At 46.9% G+C, this 20,415-nt stretch overlaps 2 protein-coding genes across 3 annotated transcripts in view; one reads left to right on the forward strand and one right to left on the reverse strand.

The window, feature by feature from the left end:
* The window catches only part of SYN1 (synapsin I), a 122,347-nt gene that overhangs the window by 39,293 nt on the left and 62,639 nt on the right, over nucleotides 1-20,415 (forward strand). The gene's annotated exons all lie outside the window — the stretch shown is intronic.
* TIMP1 (TIMP metallopeptidase inhibitor 1) lies at nucleotides 1,598-12,217 on the reverse strand. Its single transcript, XM_081844670.1, has 6 exons — nucleotides 12,061-12,217; nucleotides 11,364-11,528; nucleotides 6,963-7,060; nucleotides 6,045-6,162; nucleotides 3,054-3,175; nucleotides 1,598-1,874 (listed from the first exon to the last, which is right to left on the reverse strand). Exons 2-6 carry the CDS (start codon nucleotides 11,491-11,493, stop codon nucleotides 1,668-1,670), a joined length of 675 nt encoding a protein of 224 aa, XP_081700796.1. The 5' UTR covers nucleotides 11,494-11,528; nucleotides 12,061-12,217; the 3' UTR covers nucleotides 1,598-1,667.

A 20,415-nucleotide genomic window follows, 5' to 3' on the forward strand; every position in this document is an offset into this window, starting at 1 on the left:
GCTGCATCACCCTGTTGACTCATGTTAAGCATGTGGTCTACTAGGACCCCTAGATCCTTTTCACATGTACTGTTAGTAAGCCAGGTATCCCCCATCTTATATTTGTGCATCTGGTTCTTCCTGCCTAAGTGCAGAACCTGACATTTGTCCCTATTGACATTCATTTTGATGGTTTTGGCCCATTGCCATTTTCAAATGGGGCTGTCATGGGCTTAAATGTTGGCTGGCTCTCATTGTGCACTGGATTTAAATGACATGGGGTGAGATCCCACAGCTTTCAGATTCAAAATATGTCACATGCTTCCTTATATGGTATTCCCATGGACACACCTTGCTGGTCAGGAGACTGCGGCTAGGACTTTGAATAAGGGCTTGGACTGGGGTTTCCCAACCCATGGTTTGCATTTGCTGTTACTGGAACTAGGGCCATGACTGCTAGCCACAATGGCTTTGTGCTACTCACACAGTCAGAGGTAGTACACACCTCTGAACACCAAAAGCTTCTCTTCTTTCTTGCTTTGCTTTGCTTCAGTCATTCCTCTTTCCTTAGCATCTGCTATCATCATCTAGCAACCCTCCTCCTTCCCAATCGCCCTTTCCTTCTGTTTCCTCCTTGCCTTTAAAACAATGAACTACAGAGCTGCAGATAGGGAGTTTTTATTTTAAACTCTTCTTTCAACACCTAGTATAATTGTTAGGCACAGTGGTGGTGCTGGGGTGGTTGACCTCCAAACAGTCCATTGCTGTAAGCAGTTGCTCCATTCCTTCCTCTTCAAGCTGAGCCACAATCTGCAGGGAACAGTCCTCCACTGCCCGTGCTTGAGACCCTGCAGAGTGGCCTTATTGCCTTTGTTTCCTCCTTCTCCTCCTCTTCCAAGGTTCTCTTGAGTACACTGCATGGTTGGAGATGGAGGAGGGACAAGGGACAAGGCCCCTTAGCTACCTCTCCAGCATTAGGAGCCGCATTTGAACAGCTTGGAAGCTACATGGGGCTAATGATTAATATTGAAAGCAGATGCTTTGGCAGGGGGCAGCATTTCAGGTTTATGGGGAAGGGCCAGGAGTCAGAGGGCAGTTCCAGACTGTCGCTATCTTGTAGTGGGATTCAAACACATGATGGCCAATTCAGGTTGTGCAGTTATGGTTAATGGGGAGATCTTGCATGACAAGCCTACTCTCCCCAAATACTGGGCTTTTTGCCTGAAGAGGTGACAGGGAAATGCACTGAAAAGTGGTATAACGTTTGCTTTGGTGCAACATCACCTAACCTCCTCCCAAACAACTCCTTCAATAGCCAGGGTCAGCTCATCTCCCTGCAAACATATGAGGATGGAGGCTCAATAAACAGGTCATCTGGAAGGGCCTGCAGAAAATGTCAAGGTGGGAAGGGCTCTACGGCTCATTTTGAAGAAGATTCTCTCCCTGACCACTGAAGAACAACATCTACAACTTCCCCTGGCTCTATGCCTTTTGCAGAAAACGTTTTGGCTCTTCTGGTTTTTCTTCCAGAAAAAGAACTAGAGGCTTGCTCTTAACAGAAACTTCAGATTTTCCAGGCAAAGAACAAACAAGGAAGAACAGGCAGGGGCAGAGAAGGTGGTTTGGAACTGATGTTTATTTTTAAAAGAAACAATCCAGAGATAGGAAGGGAAGGGTCCACAAAGAGATCACTGCCTCAGGAGAACTTTGCGAAGGGAGCCCGGCCCTTGAGTGCTCAGCGACTGCCAAGTGCAGAGGCCGGTGCTTTCGCCCCGGGGCAGGCAAGCCAAGCGTTTGGCCTGGAAGCCGTCCCATATCCTGGACATGATCCCATCTGTCCACAGGCACTGGCTGTCAGAAGTGATGGAGCACGGCATGGAATTGCAAGGCACAACCTTTTTTTGAAGGAAGAGTGACACACAGAAACATGAGTGGACAGGTCCCCTCATGCATCACAGCAACATCCCATTCCCCACCTCTGTTGACCAGTGGAAGCTGGTCCATGAGGACAAGACCGGCCCAAGACATTTTGGCACCCGAGGTGAGCCAGAAAATGGCACCCCCTCCCCACCAAGGAAGAAGGGGGAGGGGGACAAGTGAGGTGGTAGAAGATCCATATCTGGATCTGCTTCCTCTGTGAATCGTCTTGCCCGAGGCAGCGACCTCACCTTGCCTCATGGGTGAGCCGGTCTTGCAGGAGGGCAGATGGGGCAGTGCTCCACCAACCTCATTCTGCCCTCAGCCAGCCCCCACTTGCCTGGCTTCTTACTTACATTTTGGAAAAATGAAGATCTGGATGCTGCCTCCATCCATTCTTCTTTGATTGTTAATGAACTATAAAATTTAACATCCTATTGGGGGTCTCTGTGCCTGTCATTGGCTCTGGCGCCACCTACTGTTGGTCTCCCTGCCTTTTGCCCTACCAGTTCCATTGCACCCCAGCCATCACTGCTAGTGATGTGCTAGCTCTGCCTTGCTCTAATAGTGAGGACCAGCCACCAGCGACTTGAGGACTCACTCTGGCCCCACAGGGCTTTCCCATGGGGAAGCCCATAGTTCCCAACAATTCATAGTCATTTTCTTCCACTCAGGGAGATCAAATGGGGGAGAGTTTTGCCAAAGACTCCCTTGCTCTCCACACTGGAGAAAAGGGGATGAAGGAGCCCTGAGTCATGTCAGAGAGGGTGAATGGGTGGAGTCAGTGCTGCTGACCCCTCAATCCTTGCTCAGTTTAAAATATGGTTCCTGTTAAAAAATAAATTAGGGTCCAAATAGGGTTGCCATATTTCAAAAAATAAAAACCAGGACACCCCAGAACAAAGTGCCATCTTTTGGAACTCCCCCCCCCCCGACATCAATTCTGCCTTTGTAATCCCAGACGTATGGCAGCCCATACGTTTAACAGATAAGGAAGCACGTCTTTCATTAGACCCTTTGCTGCCAATGACATTGGCTTTTGAGCTAGACAGAGCTGTTCAGAGGGTGCATGCTTTCTCCTGGAGGGCCTGCCCCATCTGCAAGCAGATGTCCCTGGGGGTCCCTCTGAAAGGGTCTGCTAGGGGTCAGGTACTTACTGTGCAGTTGCAGCCCTTGCTGTAGTCTGAACTCAGGCCTCGCTTCTGTGCAAAGGACAGCTGAGACCACGGCTCGATGAAGGAGCAGGCCGTGATCATGGCACGGTCACCTTCCAGCATGCCTGTTGGGAGGTGGAAAAACAGGTAAGAGAGAAAAGTTAAGTGAAATATGGAGGAAGAGAATATAGAGGACTTGCTGACAAGGCCTTGTCACCCCCAGACCTTGCTTTCATAACTAAAATTGTAACCTGATGAGAGGTTTGAAGGTTTATCAATAATGGCGCGCATCTTTGCAACCATAAGCAGGGTTGTGCATAATCTGCCCTTTGGTGTGTATGTGTGTAATAAAAAAATATTTTCCTGGACAAATGCAAATTCCATGCTCCCCAAAAATTGAATTGTGTCACCTGAGTACATAATTCATATGAGACCATTTTGTTTGAGTCATTTTTTTGCATCATTTGTTTAGTTTTGCCAGATTTATTCTGACTTTGGTAGTCATGGCTCAGCTTAGAAAGCCACGTGAGGTACTGAACCCCTTTGAGCATCTCATTCAGCATCCCCTCTGCTTTTTGAGATTTCCGCTGTCATAACAGATCTTTAAAAACACAAGGGCTAGAAACCTGCTGCCACTGCTTCTTCTTAATTAAATGAAAGCTGATATTCTCAGTCAGTTGAATTTCATGCCCCAAACGACATTATGTGTTTTCTTGTGTTTCTTTGGAATCATGACCCATAGCTAAAGTATCCCTGGGAAGAAAAGATATTTCATTAGTTTCCTAGGCAATCTACTCTGTTATTAAGCTGCCCTTTCAAAAAGACATGCTGTGTTTATTTTTTTTTGGGGGGGGGGGTTGGCCACTAGAGCAGAAAACATATTGTTCACATTCTTTTGTTACAAGCAGCTTTGAGGCCAGCCTAGACAAGGCGCTCACTGTGAGATAAAACTATTCCTGGGCGGTGTCATCTTTGACTGTAGGGGTGCTCACATTCTTGATTACTCATCCATTTAAAAGAACAACTCACTGACTGCACATAGAAAAAATGGCTGTTGGCGGGAGGAGGCATTCTGGCCTGCCTTAAAACTATCCATGAGATGCTGGCATCCTTTGTGCAGTAACTATTCCACCTGCCTCCATGGGAGAGCATTCAGTTGACCAATCCCACTCCTGTATTCTGAAGAGGTGCTGTCCACATAGGAGTGCATGTCCAAAGTCTGTTTTGGGGGCCTAATCTGGCCCACCGGTTGATTTAATCCGGGCCCCATGGCAATATATGTCCTTGAGGTAAAATTCTTTAAAAAGCTCATCAAGTTTGGGGTTAAATCCTAGCTCAACAACTTCAGTCCTAAAAGAAAGCGCAGCAACTTTGGTCAGCCCTCATGCCTCTTCACTTCATCAAATCTGGCCATCTGTGGAAAACGTTTGGGCACCCCTGAATTAAGCTGTTGGTCTAGATCAGGCCTGAGCTCTCTGACAAAAGCTGGGATTAAAATGTTCAAAATCTACAGTATAAGGGCTACTCTGGATGCCCTTTTTGTTGGGTATTCATGATGGTTTGTGCTCATGATGGTATCAGGGAGGTTACCCTGCTTGGCAGGGGGTTGGACTCGATGGCCCTTGTGGTCTCTTCCAACTCTATGATTCTATGATTCTACACAGGATTTCAATATGATTTGCACCTGGAAAGGTTTCAAGACTGCTTTGTTTCTTATTGGTGATTTTTCGTAACTTCCTCCTTGTAACTTCATAGCCTTCCCTTGAAAAACCTCCCCAAACCCGTTTTCGTGTGCTCATGTCCAGAACCCAGCGCTCCCAAGGAGGCCTTGCATGAGGCTGACTTGTTCTTCCTCTCTTCTAAGAGGGAAGCTTTGTGAGGGACACAGTCCTGGATGTCACGAAGGCCCTGGGCTGGTTGTGGCTGGTCCAGAAAGAGGAGAAGATTCAGATGGGTGTCAAAGCAACCGCAGAACAAAACCATCCAGGATATCGCCAAACCCTTACACTGGTTGGCACTTTCTAAGAACGTAAGTGGAGCCCTGCAGGATCAGGCCCATCTAGTCTAGCATCCTGTTCTCACAGTGGCCAACCAGATGCAAACCAGGCAGCAGCAGCAGCAGCTGAGCAGAAGAGACTTCTCCCCTCCTGCACTTTCCTGCAACTGTGATTCAGAGGCCTGCCAGTGTGATGTAGTGGTTAAGAGCGGTAGTCTCGTAATCTGGGGAACCGGGTTCGCGTCTCTGCTCCTCCACCTGCAGCTGCTGGGTGACCTTGGGCCAGTCACACTTCTCTGAAGTCTCTCAGCCCCACTCACCTCACAGAGTGTTTCTTGTGGGGGAGGAAGGGAAAGGAGAATGTTAGCCGCTTTGAGACTCCTTAAAGGGAGTGAAAGGCGGGATATCAAATCCAAACTCTTCTTCTTCTTCTTCTTCTGCCAGTGGTCTGACCATAGCCATCCTGGTTAGTAGCCACTAATGACTTTATTCTCCATGAGTTTGTGTAATTCTCCTTTAAAGCCATCTGACTTGGTGGCCATCACAGCCTCTTCACCCCTGTATATTTCCCTATTCTCTCACTCGTAGTGGTTCAAGACATTTAGACACCTGAGAGAGAAAATTCATTGGTGCCTGCTCCAGCAAAACAGCATGCAAGTGACAATTTGCTCCTTCTCAGTGGGAACTTCAAACCTGCTGCCAAAGGCTTTTGTTCCTGTGACGGGGCTGGCCCTGATCCTGGAAGGGCCCTAGAGCTGTCTATCCTTTCTTGTGCAGTTTGGCAGGGGGTGCCTCTGAGCATGTGCAAAGGGCATGTGCAAAGGGGACCATAGCCACTCCCCACATATCTAGGCCTCGGTGATATGGCGCTCCTCTTGACAAATCCATGCTGCCCTCAAATGACTGTGAGCATAGGCATAGGCCTTCTTTCACTCAGGGTTATTTGTGAGTTTCAATTTGCCCCAAGTGCTCCCTGGCAAAAAGACGGTGCACCATACCTGCAATGACATATTCTTCTCCTTTGAGAGGACCCTTGTGTTCATAGCCGCAGAGGCTTTCCATGGCAGGAGTGTGGAGGAAACGGACATCTTGCATCTCCTCAGGGCCCTTGTACACCTGTGCAGGGGGGGGGGGAGGTGGGTCAGTGACCAGGAAGGGGCCAATAGAGGGACAGGTGAAGGGACAGTACTCTTCCCGGCTCTTACAGAAGTGGGGAAGAGGTTGTAGCTCAGGGGGAGCACATGTCTTGCATTCATGATTGTTCAAGCCCCATAAATTTAACTGATGATGATGATGAATGCTGAAGAAGGGTCTACTGCTGAGAAGGCTCCATCTTTTGCCACCTCATGTGAGCTGAAGGGAGTACCTGTCAGTGTGTTGCGGAGGCCTCGGGGGTGCAGACACCCTTCAGAGGCAGGGAACCTGAGGGCTGCACATTTTGCCTTTGTGCTGCAGGCTGGTTTCCTGCCAGACAAGCATCCTCAGAGCTCAAGGGCACCTTGCAGCCCCCCTTCCCGTCTAGAGGGTGTTGCAGGGAGTGGGAGGTGAGGATGAAAACAAAGGAAAGGAAACGGGGGGGGGGGACCAGCTGTTCTGAGAATGCGTACTGGGTGGCAGTGCAGAGCCTGGATAGCTGCATCTCTCTGCAAAAACTCGCAGGAAGAGAGGTGAAGTGTTCCCTTTGCATGGGAAGTTTGTGGGCTCAGCAAACGCAGCATCTTCAGGGAAGAGGAAAGGAGCTACTGAGGATGAGGAACACTTGGCTGCTGCATTTTGTTGCTGCGTAGATCCAAGCAGGCTCACTGGCTGTGGAATGGGATCTCCACCAGCTGGTCCTGCCCACCAGCATAAGGGTGGCTTTAGGGGATCCCACTGGCAAGTCTCTGGGTTACATTATAGTAGCGGGAGAAGCTCACCTTGGTGGTTTTGATCTCGTGTCGCATCCACCACACTGGTTCCCCTATGGAGATGTTCACCTGCTGCTTGCTGACTCCCACAAATTTACCCCGGATCACTGCAGAGGAAAAAACGGTATTGCATCACAGCTTTTCTTCCATTCTCCCCAGCTCTCCTGGCTTTTGACCTTGACTTTCATACACCTCTCTCCCATTATGCTATACCCTAAGGAGGGATGGTGCAGGATGCTTGGGAATCTTGTCACCTCGGCTACGGTTTCTTCTGCGATTTGTCTGCTCTGCAGCCTCAGAGTTACACCCAGACCTGCTCTTCTCACAAGGCCTGCAGCAGGGAACCATTGGCCCTCAGATGTTGCTGCACTACAAGTCCCATCTCCCCTAAGTCTTGGCTCTGCTGGCTGAGGTGGATGGGCTTTGGAGCCTGACCACATATGGAGGACACCACAGGTTCCCCTTCCTCACACTCGATTTCCCCATAAAACTACACCCTCTTTCTCTTGTAAGGGTCAGAGTTTTGAAGTCCAGCTTCTAACAGGGATGCCTCCCCTTGGAGTTAAGTCAGTGATGCCCTCCATACGGGCTACCTCCCATCATCTCACCTCTGACTGTGCTGGCCATCTGATATCAAAAGCCCCCTGAATACAAAAAGTGGAGAGCGGGCTGTGACCACCTGGGGGTTTTTTTTATGTAGACATTTAGATTCTGCTCTTTCAGTGCAAAATGTGCCACCCTGAGCAGCTTACCACAATAAACTGCATTACAAACAGCAATACAAAGGCTCAATGAAGAAGGGGGCAAATTCAGCCATTAAAACCAAATTATAAAAACAAAACAAAAGCTCGCTGGAACAAGGAAGTCTTGAGTAGTTTTTTTTGGGGGGGGGATCCTGGTGACGCTTTTCAGAGTTCCTAAAAAGCCACTGGAGAGATTTTCCTGCAGGTATGTTCATGTACTGGAGTTGTTGAAACACCACTTGCATTTTAACCCTCGGCTGTAGATCATTCACATTTTTGTCATAGATCTGCTAGGAAATGCAAAGTGAGATGTAATCCTCTTTGTAGGCTCTCCCATAATCTCCCTCCAAGCAGGCTTTTGGAGGAACCTGAGCAGGAGGAGGGAGGGGTGTGTGTGTGTGTGTTTTGATTGGACTGCAAGTGGAAATCCCACTCTGAGCTTCTCCCCCTAGTCCAGCCAGGGAAGCTGCTTTCTCTGTGCTGTGTTGTGAGTCTGCAACCAAAGAGGACTCAAATTACTACCGCTTTGTGATGGGCATAGCTAGTGCTCTCCTCTGATTAGGTCCTTGGAGGGACTGTCGCTGGGGGCAGGGCATCTGCTCTGCATGCAGAAGGTTCCCAGTTCAATCCCCAGCATCTCCAGGTAGGGCTGGGAATGTCCCGTCTCTGAAACCCCAGAGAGCTGCTGCCAGTCAGTGTGTAGGCAAAGCTGAGCTAGATAGTGCAGTACTCTGACTTGGTATAAGGCAGCTTCCTATGTTTGCATGCAGGAGGTCCCAAAGTCAGTCTCTGGTGCCTCCAGTTTAAAAGGATCAGGGAGCAGGTGATGGGGAAAACCCTCCCTGGAAAATTGCTGCCAATCAGAGTAGACAATACTAGGCAAGGTTGACAAATAGTCTGACCCAGTGCCTTTTTCTAGAAAAATAGGTGCTGGCACTCACCATGAAGTTGTTACAGTAAGTGTCACACTTTTTAACAACAACAAAAGAGGTGCTGGCACTGTGTCCCCTTGAGGACCCCCTGAAAAAAGCACTGGTCTGACTTGATAAAAGACCTATGATTGCAATTTTTGTTACTAGTGGCATAATAATATATTGGTAACAGCTGAGATCAGGGTTTAGAACATGTAAACCAAATAAGTTCTCTTGTATTCAGTCACACTGGTGATATTTGTCTGCAATTGCCCTCCTGCTCCCCACCTCAGTGTTATACGAGTCCTGAGCCTCTTTCAATCCCAACCACTTTCTTTCATTCAAGGAAAGAACAGAAATCTTAAAAATTCAAAGGGTGAATCACCTAAGGAGCCCCTTTAGAGGAAGCCCTGTGCAAGGACTTCTGCTTGCACAAAAGAGCTCCCCACTTCTCCTTGGAACTGGCTGGGGGCGGGGAGGCTGGGAGAACTGCAGAAAAGCAGATGGAAGGGACAAGAGGGGGTGTCATTCCATCTGGCTGAAGTGCTTGTGCAGATGGAAGATTTATAATAGTGGGGCATTGCATCCCACCCCAGATTTAGAATGTGTAATAAAATAAAACAGCCCAGAATCATTTTATGTTAAAAATCTTTTTAAAAAAGAGACAAGAAAAGAAAGAGGCACATTTTTGAAATCAGACTCTAGCCTACCAGCTAAACATGCCCATTTGCCTAATTTATTTCAGTGACAGGGTCAAAGTTTCCTAGTGACAGTTCTGGGGGGCGAAATTAATTGCCGGATTCTATACTGACTGTAGCTGAGGTACATAAGGGAATACGTATCGATTGTATACTGCCAGCAGGGGGCAGTGCAGGGCATATTTACTTATTATCAAGTGCGCACTATTGCAGGACTTAAAAATGCTTCTGAAGCACTTTTAAGGGGGTGTTAGCAAGCACAAGTATTGAAACAGTTCCAGGAGCGTTTAGAGGGGATAAAACCTCAGCATACCATCATATATGACCAAGTTTCCATTTGCGCTGCCAACCTTTGGTTTGTGTGGTGTTTGGGTTCCTGCACTTCTAACAACTGCCTGGTTTGCAGAAATTTCGCATGTGAAGCTTTTTCTGGGATGGAGATGAACTGTTGGGGGAAGGTTCAATTGCCAAACTTATCCAGGTCAGGTAGCTGAAGATGAGGAAGACCCAAGAGCCCTGCTAGAATCCTCATCTTCAACATCCTCATCACCATCTTGGGGCGCTTCCAGATAACCTGTTTATTGACTCTGTGTCCTGATTTGTTTGCAGGGAGTTTAGATGACACTGGCTATTTAATGAGCAATTATTCAGAGGCTTCTGTGAGGATGTTAGATGACAATGCACCAAAGTGAGGTGGTTCTGCGCTTTCCAGTGCATTTCCTCCTCACTTTCCTTACTACAAACTTTCAACTACAACTGTGCAACCAAAATTTGCAAGTCTCCCATCTGAAAAGAATGAGAGTCTGGAAGCCCCCCTCAATCCTGGCAGTAAGAGCTGTTCGACAGTGGAATTTGCTGCCAAGGAGTGTGGTGGAGTCTCCTTCTTTGGAGGTCTTTAAGCAGAGGCTTGACAACCATATGTCAGGAGTGCTCTGATGGTGTTTCCTGCTTGGCAGGGGGTTGGACTCGATGGCCCTTGTGGTCTCTTCCAACTCTAGGATTCTATGAATCCAATTGCCCTAGGCATGCTGAGATGATGGGCGGTTCTTCTGGGTATAAGCACTCACCACAGGGAAGTAATCCAGAGTGAAAGCATTGCTAGTGACTTCAAATCACACTCCTGAAGTCTGACTACTCAAGTGGCATTGGTATGCCATCAAACCCTTTAAATGACTGGATACGAACACACAGGCTGTTGGTACAGGAAGGGGAAAATGTGTAGATTTGCCAACTTAGTTACTAGCCTGTTTATGCACCTATATAGTTTGTGACCTGTCTACAGCCTAATGTAGCCTGAGACATGTTAGAGAACAATTGTCTTCCCTTTTATAAAAATACCTTTGTATTAGGTCTACCAGGCAAGTGGCTATTTGCAACCCTGGGGCATAGTGGTGAATTTCAGTTTATGGGAGTGATGGATAGAATTCACAGAATCATGGAATCATGGAATCATAGAGCTGGAAGGGACTCCGAGGGTCATCTAGTCCAACCCCCTGCCAAGCAGGAAACTCAACTAAAGCATACATGGCAGATGACCAGCCCACCTCTGCTTAAAAACCTCCCAGGAAGGAGAGTCCACCACCTCTTGTGGGAATCTGTTCCACTGCCAAACATCTAGGACAGAGGCAGACGACCACATTCCCTCATGGACAACCTTCTTGGGGGCTGCATGACCTAGTGGTAGGAGGGACTAGAGGTAAAAGTGGGCGGGGCTTGCCTTTTTACAGTAGGTGCATTCCTGCCACATCTACACATTCACATACTTCTAGCCAGGCAAGCAAGAGGCATTACGACTGTTTAAGGACACAGAATAGCCAGGCAAAAACATGTGAGGAATACGTGGAGCAGCACAAATGAGGGGTGTGGTCCTGGGAAGAGTCCAGAGGGCTGACGAGCGCCTCATTCAATGCCTGAGCATGAGCCTCCCCCCCCCCCACAATGCAGGGACAGGGAGAGCATTAGGAGTCAAAGGGGAAGCTGTGCCCCAAAGGGCAGAGGAAGTCAGACAGTGCCCAGAGGAGGGCAGTGCGTGGACTTCAGCAGCGTCCAGAGACTCACCAACATCAGCATAGCAGTATGCGGATTGGGGGTGCCGGGGGGCACAGGAGCAGGCTGCAGTTGGATCCCCCAGCAGAACCAGAAGGAGGAAGCTGGCCGCCAGGAACCCACACACTTTAGAGGTGTCCATTTTTAACCCAAGGAGAGAAGTGACTCAGTCGTGACCTGGAAGGCAGAGAGAGAGAGAGAGAGAGAGAGAGAGAGTTGTTTCAGGAGAGGGACCTTCAGAAAACGGGGTGAGAACATCATCCACAGAGTAGCACCTGCAAGGGAGTTCTCTAACCCTGGCTGAACAAAGCTCTTTGTGTCCCAGTTTTGTGGGTTGGGCAGGATCGAAAATAAGGGATGGGAGGAGAGAAGGACCACTTGGCCTGGGGACAGGTGGGAAGGACCCCCGGGGCAGCTCCCTCCACCCTGGGTGGGTGCCACCCAAGCTGTGCAGTGGATTCCTCTCCCTATGGGGACACCCCACCCGGGCTGGGGCAGTGGGTTGAAAGGGGGAAGCCTTAGCAGGAAGGGCAGTCAAGCGCCTGAGATTCCTGTGCCAGCGTAGGAAACTGCTGGGAGGAACCGGGGCCGGCAGAAGAGGGCACTTCGCTGGGTGAAGAGGGCTGGGAATCCGCAGACGGGCTTCGGCTTCCTTCCTCCACAGGGTCTGGGGGCTGAGGGGTCTTTCTGCCTGGGGCCCTTCGCTCACCTTGCTCTCTGCCGCTGCTCTCTAGGCGTGCGCTGCCCGTTCAGCCTGCAGCTCCTGGGCTTTCGGGCTGGTATTTAAAGCTCACCCCACTTTCCCTCGCCTCTCCTCCCCCTGCTTTTCCTGTCTGGGCTGCCAAATGGGCGTGACAGCAGCAGCAGCAGCAGCAGCAGCAGCCTGTGGTTTTGAGCGAGCCATGCCAGGGTGGAGCGCCTCTTGCCTCAAGAATCTTTCTTAAGGGAGAGACGGGGAAGGCGGGAGGGAGCCGCTGCAGCCCCCACCCCCCAAAAAGGGTGAGCGGAAGTTTGGGATTACTCGGTTAATTGAAAGAAAGTGATGGTGGTTGTTTCGACGGCTGGCTTCTAAGACACACATCCTTCTGGAGCTCCCAGAGTGTTACTCTTGATTCTTTCCTTCTCGGTTTGATCACTGAAATTTCCTCCTTTGTTCTTCCAGTTTACAGTGTGTTGGTAACTACCTTCGTGTCACAGAAATTGGCATACTGAATAAGTGAGACAGAATCATAGAACTGTAGAGTTGAAAGGGACCCTGAGGATCATCTAATTCCAGAGTCAAACCCCTTGAATTAGCAGGAATATGCTGCTGTCCCATGCAAGGATCAAACCTGCAAACTTGGATTATCAGCACCAGGCTCTAACCAACTGAGCTATCCATGCAGATGGCATTTCTTACTGAACGAATCAGTCTGTGATTTTTAAGTCTGGGCAAGCTTCTGAGTTTCACAGAACTTCTCTTTTGGTAAAATAAGCATTCCGATGACAGGAGAATGCAGGAAGCAATTCATAAGGGAGCGAGGCAGCTTTCTGCACCTTTTGGAGACTCTGAAAGCTCCGTTTGCTGCCTCCTCCTCCTCCTCCTCCTCCTCTTAATTAACTGCCTTTCGCATATATGTCTCAAGGCGATGTACATAGTATAGCAAAAATAGCAGAGAAAATAACTGCAGGTGAACTGAAACAAGCATGGCAGAGACAACCATTCACCCAGTTGGGAAAACTGGTCAGAACAGAAATGGGGTAGTTTGGAAAATAACTTGGCTACAAGATGAGCTTTTGCACGGAAACAAGCCAGGAGCTCCAGATGCAAGTTTCGCAATATGCAAACGGGCTTTTTCAGGGTGTTCCTTGCTTGTGGAGTGCTTTCCCCAGGGAGGCTTGCCTGCTACAAACTTTATTTTTAGTTGCCAGGCCCTTAAGAATCTCAAGTCCTTGTGGCCTCCTTTAGTGGGGCAGGCTCTCTAAGTTATGTCTTTTAATTGTATAGTTGTGGGGTTCTTTAAGGTTTTCATTGGGTTTTTTTGTAATTAGTTTTAGAGTTTATATTGTGTTTGTAAGTTGCTTTAGGTCACTTGTGGGAAGAGTGACTACTAAATATTATTATCAGTAATAATAAGTCTTAAGATGTTTCTGGAAAGTGCAGAAGAGTGTTGAAGAGCCCTGTGAAAATAATTCTATGCAAACACAAAAAATTCCACCTCCTTTGAGCTCCTAGCTTTCTTCAGGGCCAAAGGTCACACTGGCAGCTAAGTTCATTTCCAAACCACCCCATGACGTCTCCTCACCTCTGCTACTCCTCTTCTGCTGTCTCTCAGGATGAGCCCCAAGACTATCCCTGATCAAGCTGGAATGTGTGTGCAACTTCTGTGCCATTCATAGAACCTCACAAGCATGTCTTTTCAAGTTAGCTAAGGTCACAGCTACACTTACCTTTGAATCCCTCTTACACCACTTTAGCAATCGTGGCTTCCCTCAAAGAATGCTGGGAACTGTAGTTTGTTAAGGGTGCTGGAAATTGTAGCCTCGTGAGGGGTCTCCTAACAGCTCTCAGCACCCTTAACAAACTTCAGTTCCCAGCATTCTTTGGGGGAAGCCAGGACACACTCTCTCTCCCCCCCCCCCGTGTGTGTGTGTGTGTGTGTTTATTGCAGGTATATTCTGCAACATGTAATTGACTCAATATTAGTGCATTAATGATGGATGGCTTTATGACTGCACATCATTCCGCTCTGTTATTTGTCCTATGATGTTCTCCAATGTTACTGTGTTATTGCTGTTTGGAGGCGCCCTCTTAGTGCAGCAAAAGTGGGACAAAAAATAAACCGGCATTTTTATGGTATAAAAAGGTTACAGGATTTTAGCAGGAAGTGACGGGGCATGCAGCAAATAGAAATGAAGCGGTGTGATCACCTGAAACATTTGCAGGTGTAAATGATAATGGAAATGTGATTGTGTATAACCTCCCCAATAATGTTTTGATATGTGAAATTAAAAGGACTTTGCATTGTTTTGTAAGACGCCTTGGGAATCCTGTTGGAACCTGAAAGTGCAGGATGCTAATTGCTGTAGAAATAATATGAAAAAGTGGTGCTTGCATAGCTATCCCTGACCTTGGTTTGGCCTCAGTGATGGCACAAGACTAAGTTCCTCTACAGCACATGTTGCTGCTACTGACTTTCGTGTTCCCCCACTTCTGGTGCTGAGCTCAAGGACCATGCAGAAGGTCACCGGGTGGCTCATACAATTGCATGCTGGTGTATGACTCAGGAAAGGGGATCCTAGGTCTTTTCTTCACCACTGCTCAGAAGTACAACTCAGCAAATAAAGAGCCCTGAATGTTGCTCCATTAGAGTGTGGGGATTTTGGGGTCACGTTTCCTATCTTGGCTCCAAAGTTGGGTGCAAACCTTCCAGTTGTAGTCCAAGACCAGGACTAGAAGATCTGGTTGTAGGAAACTGAACGGGCAGGCCTGGGCAAATGAACTTGGCAAGAGTTCTCCTTCAATATGCAGACATTTCTGCTGAAAACACGGAGGCTCAGTTTGGATGCTGCCTAGTCTTCTAACCACAGCTAGGAAAGTGAGATCACCCTGAGGGCATTGGTACTACTCCCACTTCCAACTCTCCTTTCCATTTTCAGAGCTACCCATGGGTAGCATTGCTGGTTTTTTCCTAACTGTGGTTTGTTCAAAACTACAACATGGAGGTTAAGCGTGGTTCTCAAGCTGCAGTGCAAACCTAGCAATAACCACAGTTTGCACCAAAAATAAAAAAGAGTGTGGAATTAATTTGCAAGAGTGAAGGGTGCATGAGAAGTGTGAAGGTCCCCAATGCTCTAGTTTCATGGTTTTAAGAGATTGGGCAGCAGACACTGAGATCTTGCTCCGAGGGCCTTCTGGCGGTTCCCTCACTGACAGAAGTGAGGTTACAAGGGTTACAAGAACAACCTCTTCATCCATGGACTACACAGATGACACAGCCTAAGGTGCACTCCATCCTGCCTTGAGCTTGGGGTGCTTCCAACTGGGTGAAGTGGGTGATGGCACAGAATGTTCTGCTCAAGGAACAAAGAAAACAGACTGTTTGCAGTCCAGCTTGTGTGAGGGGAGGAAGATCTGTCCTCTTGGCTGGAATTCAAACTCACCGGCCGGTTCTTTGGATTGTAGGTATCTACTAGTCACAAATTTTCCAGCATGTCTGTGGGATCTAATGGGCCAAAGTAGATTGGGTTTGGAAAAAGAGCCACCTGTGTTCTATTTCTATCCTGTGTGTCTCCGTGGTTTGAGGAGAGAAAGGTCAGGAGGAAGGCTGTGGTCAAAGAAACGGCTGAATGAAAAGGGAAAGTGAGATTTTCCATTCATCACCAGCAGGAAATTAGGCAGTGTTTTTGTTTATGTTTGATTTGCAGTGTTTAAGGATGAGTAAAAGTTATTGGGAAAGTGAGATAGGCAGGGAAGGCCCCTGGCGATGGAGCATCATCAGCTCCCTCCTGCTTCCTCACTCCCCATCCCTCCAGGGCTCCTGTCTCCTGCCTGGTTTGCCCCCATTTCTCTCTTGCAAAACCCCCTCGGGGCATCAGGAGTCAGGGAGGAGCTGTGACATAAGGGGAACAGAATGGGAACCAAAAGGTGAAGGTCAGGAATGAGGAGGAGGAGAATGGGCCCACACAGTGACTGTTGAATGGGTGGGGCAGAAGCTGAATGATGTGTGTCGTGCCTCAGGCCATACTGCATATTTTCGCAATTCTCATCCTCTCACCCTACTCTGGTCTTACATCATAGTTATCATTAATAATGAGGAGATACTTTGCATCTATACATCGTTTTAAGGGGGTTGACAACACCTTACACCCACCAACTTAGTAGGCTTAACAACTATTTTTTAAGGAAGACTAGTATCATCCCTGGCACGTGTGTGGCAATGTGGGTTAAACCACAGAGCCTAGGACTTGCCGATCAGAAGGTCAGTGGTTTGACTCCCCGCGACGGGGTGAGCTCCCGTTGCTCTATCCCAGCTCCTGCTAACCTAGCAGTTTGAAAGCACGTCAAAGCGCAAGTAGATAAATAGGGACCGCTCCAGCGGGAAGGTAAACGGCGTTTCCATGCGCTGCTCTGGTTCCCCAGAAGCGGCTTAGTCATGCTGGCCACATGACCCGGAAGCTGTACGCCTCAGGGGCTCATCTACCTGAGAAGGAAGCCCATCTAGGAGAAGAAAAACTCTGATCTTTTTTTTTTTAAATAGTATTTATTCAAATTTTAAAAATTACAAAGATAAAGAATAAAAGGACAAAAAAAGAAAAATAAAAAAGACAGAAAAAACACAAACAATTGACAAAGAAAGAAAAACAAGTCAAACCTTTACATAACTTTCTTTCTTTTGCTTATTTCCTTGACTTCCTCACACCTCCCTTTCTTGTATTCTAGTTCAATTAGATGTTTCAGCAAATCCTTTCCAACTTTGTTTTTATCCTAATAATTTATCTTAATATACTGTAATTCTCGTCTTTCACCAATTAAAAAATCAATTTTAACCTAATCCTTTATATCATTTCTGCTAAAACCACATTACTTCATTCCAACAACCTTCTAACATTCCTTAATTTTGCAATGTTTCTGTAGATAGACTTTAATTTTTTTCCAATCTTCTTCCACCAACTCTTCACCTTGGTCTTGGATTCTGCCAGTCATTTCCGCCAATTCCATATAGTCCATCACTTTCATCTGCCATTCTTCCCGGGTGGGTAAATATTGTGTCTTCCAATACTTCACGATGAGTATTCTTGCTGCTGTTGTTGCATACATAAAGAAAGTTCTGTCCTTCTTTGGCACCAATTGGCCGACCATGCCCAGGAGAAAGGCCTCTGGTTTCTTCTGAAAGGTATATTTAAATACCTTTTTCATTTCGTTATAGATCATCTCCCAGAAAGTCTTAATCCTTGGGCATGTCCACCAAAGGTGAAAGAATGTACCTTCGGTTTCTTTACATTTCCAACATTTATTATCGGGCAAATGATAAATTTTTGCAAGCTTGACTGGTGTCATGTACCACCTGTATATCATTTTCATTATATTCTCTCTTAAGGCATTACATGCCGTAAACTTCATACCTGTGGTCCATAACTGTTCCCAGTCAGCCATCATAATGTTATGTCCAACATCTTGTGCCCATTTAATCATAACAGATTTAACCGTTTCATCCTGAGTGTTCCATTTCAACAGCAAGTTATACATTCTTGACAAATTCTTAGTTTTAGGATCTAACAGTTCTGTTTCCAATTTTGATTTCTCCACCTGAAAACCAATTTTCTTATCCAAATTATAAGCCTCCATTATTTGGTAATAATGAAGCCAATCCCGTACTTTGTTTTTTAGTTTTTCAAAACTCTGCAGCTTTAATCTGTCTCCTTCTTGTTCCAATATTTCCCAATATTTCGGCCAATTGGCCTCCATATTGAGCTTTTTCTGAGCCTTTGCTTCCATTGGTGACAACCACCTTGGAGTTTTATTTTCAAGCAAGTCCTTATATCTTATCCAGACATTAAACAGTGCTTTCCTGACAATATGGTTTTTAAACGCTTTGTGTGCTTTGACCTTGTCATACCAAAAATATGCATGCCACCCAAAAACATTATTGAAGCCTTCTAAATCCAAAATGTCCGTGTTTTCAAGAAGTAGTCAGTCCTTCAGCCAACAAAATGTGGCTGATTCATAATAAAACTTAAGGTCTGGCAGGGCAAATCCACCTCTTTCTTTAGCATCCGTTAGTATCTTATATTTTATTCAAGGCTTCTTGCCCTGCCAGACAAATCTAGAAATATCTTTCTGCCACTTCTTGAAACAGTCCATTTTGTCCAAAATTTGAAATGTTTGAAACAAAAACAACATCCTTGGCAATACATTCATCTTTATCACAGCAATTCGGCCTAGCAATGATAACTTCAAATTTGACCATATTTCTAAATCCTTTTTCACTTCCATCCAACATTTTTCATAATTATCTTTAAATAAGTTCACATTCTTAGCAGTCATGTTAACCCCTAGGTATTTCACTTTCTTAACCAATGTTAATCCTGTCTCCTTCTGAAACCTCTCTCTCTCAATCATTGTTAGATTTTTCTCTAAAACCTTAGTTTTCAACTTATTCAACTTAAAACTCTGATCTTAGACCTCTGCTGCCTTGTGGGATATCTTTGGGGTAATAAAATGCTAAGAAGTAAACCCTGCACAAATCCAGAGTGGAGTCCCTGAGGCGCTTGGATTGTGCTTGGGATGCCTCCTCTCAGCAACTCCTGCAGCCAAAGCAAGTGCCAAACGTCTTGCTCTGCTTTCCTTTGGCCCACAGCAGCAAGACTGAGGGGGGGTGTCTTGTTGTCTGGCCAGCCCAGAACCTCCAGACACATGGCCCAGGCTTGTACCCCGGGGAAGGTGACTTCGGTGCTGCTAATAAAGTGGTTTGACTTCACCCCCAAAGACGCACTCCATTCTCTCTTGAGAAAGACGCATACCAACAATATATTGGTATAACTATGCAAGTATATACATGTGACATATACAATGTACACAAATGTTCTCTGTAACATGCTGATTGGCCTCTTCTTCCAGACTGTTTTCAAAAATGTCAGTTTGCAGCCAGATGCCTGTCAGTTTGAGGGGCTTTGCCAGTGATTGTCATGACAACCAACAGAGGCCCTGCAGGGAACTGGTTGAGTTCCCTCCCCGTATTCCTTCCATGTCCCTGCCTGGAGGGTTGCTGCTGCCACCAGGGAGAAGGAGGTTTCTCTCTGGTGGCCCTCAGGCCCCTGAGATGCTGGTCCCTCCAACATTACATGTTTTTAAGTGTGTTTTGAAAAACGTCATTTATTTGAACTACCTTTTCTTAAACAAAGTCTCTCAGTGCCACAGGTTTTTAATGACTGAACTGTTTTGCAAATACTGCTTCTATGCTGCTGCTTTATTTTATTGTTAGGTAAATTGACTTAGATATTCACAAACTGTATGGTGTTTCATTATGTTTTTTAAAATAATAATAATAATTCATTAGTCTCTTGAGTTGCCTTGTGAGGGATATGAATGCTAATGCTAAGAATTCTAATTCATAGGCCACCTGGTGATGGAAGGCACCTGCTAGGCTACTTGGTAGTACAGAAGTCTAGCGGTTCCAACCTGCTTCCCACATTCAGCCCTAACAGGCTCACTAGTTCCTGCCCTCTGCTGACTTCATCTGTGATAGCTTGGGGTGCTGTCCCTTGAAATCTTAGCTGGAGGAACGGCTGGCTCACGAGTGACCATCAGGGCTTTGGGATGCCTGTTGAGTGAGCTGTCTCCACTCCTCCTTTAGCTACGTCCCATCATGCTATGCTCTGTCTCCATCCATATAATGTGTGGTGTAGTGGTTAGAGTGTTGGACTAGGACCTGGGTTCAAATCCCACTCAGTCATGAAACTGGCTAGGTGACCTTGGGTGAGTTACCAGCCTGCCTCACAGGGTTGCTGTGAAGATAAAACGGGGAGCGGGAAAACCATGTGTACCATCTGAACTCCTTTGTGGAAAGGAGATAGAATCATCATCACCATCATTCATAGTAGTAAAAGAACATAACAGCAGGGGACGAGCCCTGCTGGGTCAGACTTCTCACCCCAAGGCAGGACACGAATGCGAGATCCTTCCTCTCTCTGCTGTTTCTTCTCCAGAGACTGGTAGTCAGTGACGTGCTGCCTTGATCTAGGAGGCAGCCTGTAGCCATCATGACTAGTAGCCTTTTGTAAGAGCAAGTCTCCTTCCTCCATGAGTTGTCTGATCTCCCTTGAAAGCCATCTAAGCTTGTGGCCATCACCACTTCCTCTGGGCACCAAATCCCACAAGCTGGTTAATGCCTTATATGGAGGGGTGATTACATTCATGCCTCCCAAATCTGTTGCCAAATCAGTTTCTAGTATTATGGGAGAGGGACCATTCTGTCTCTGCCTGCTTCCTTCCTTCATATATCATGTTTATCATATCTCCCCACCTCATTGCACACACACCCATAAACTAAAAATCCCCAAACCCTTTCATATGCAGAAAATT

Source organism: Podarcis erhardii (assembly GCF_964252035.2).
Source record: "Podarcis erhardii genome assembly, chromosome: 17".
In the NCBI taxonomy this organism is placed as follows: domain Eukaryota; kingdom Metazoa; phylum Chordata; class Lepidosauria; order Squamata; family Lacertidae; genus Podarcis; species Podarcis erhardii.

Bases quoted from the DNA above. Each gene is read 5' to 3' on its own strand.
- TIMP1 (XM_081844670.1), bottom strand. From the start codon at position 11,493: ATGGACACCTCTAAAGTGTGTGGGTTCCTGGCGGCCAGCTTCCTCCTT. The intron at 3,176-6,044 runs GTATGGTGCACC...ACCTCCCAACAG, and splicing joins AGAAGAATATGTCATTGCAG to GCATGCTGGAAGGTGACCGT. The intron at 1,875-3,053 runs GTAAGTACCTGA...CTTCAAAAAAAG, and splicing joins GCAAGGGCTGCAACTGCACA to GTTGTGCCTTGCAATTCCAT.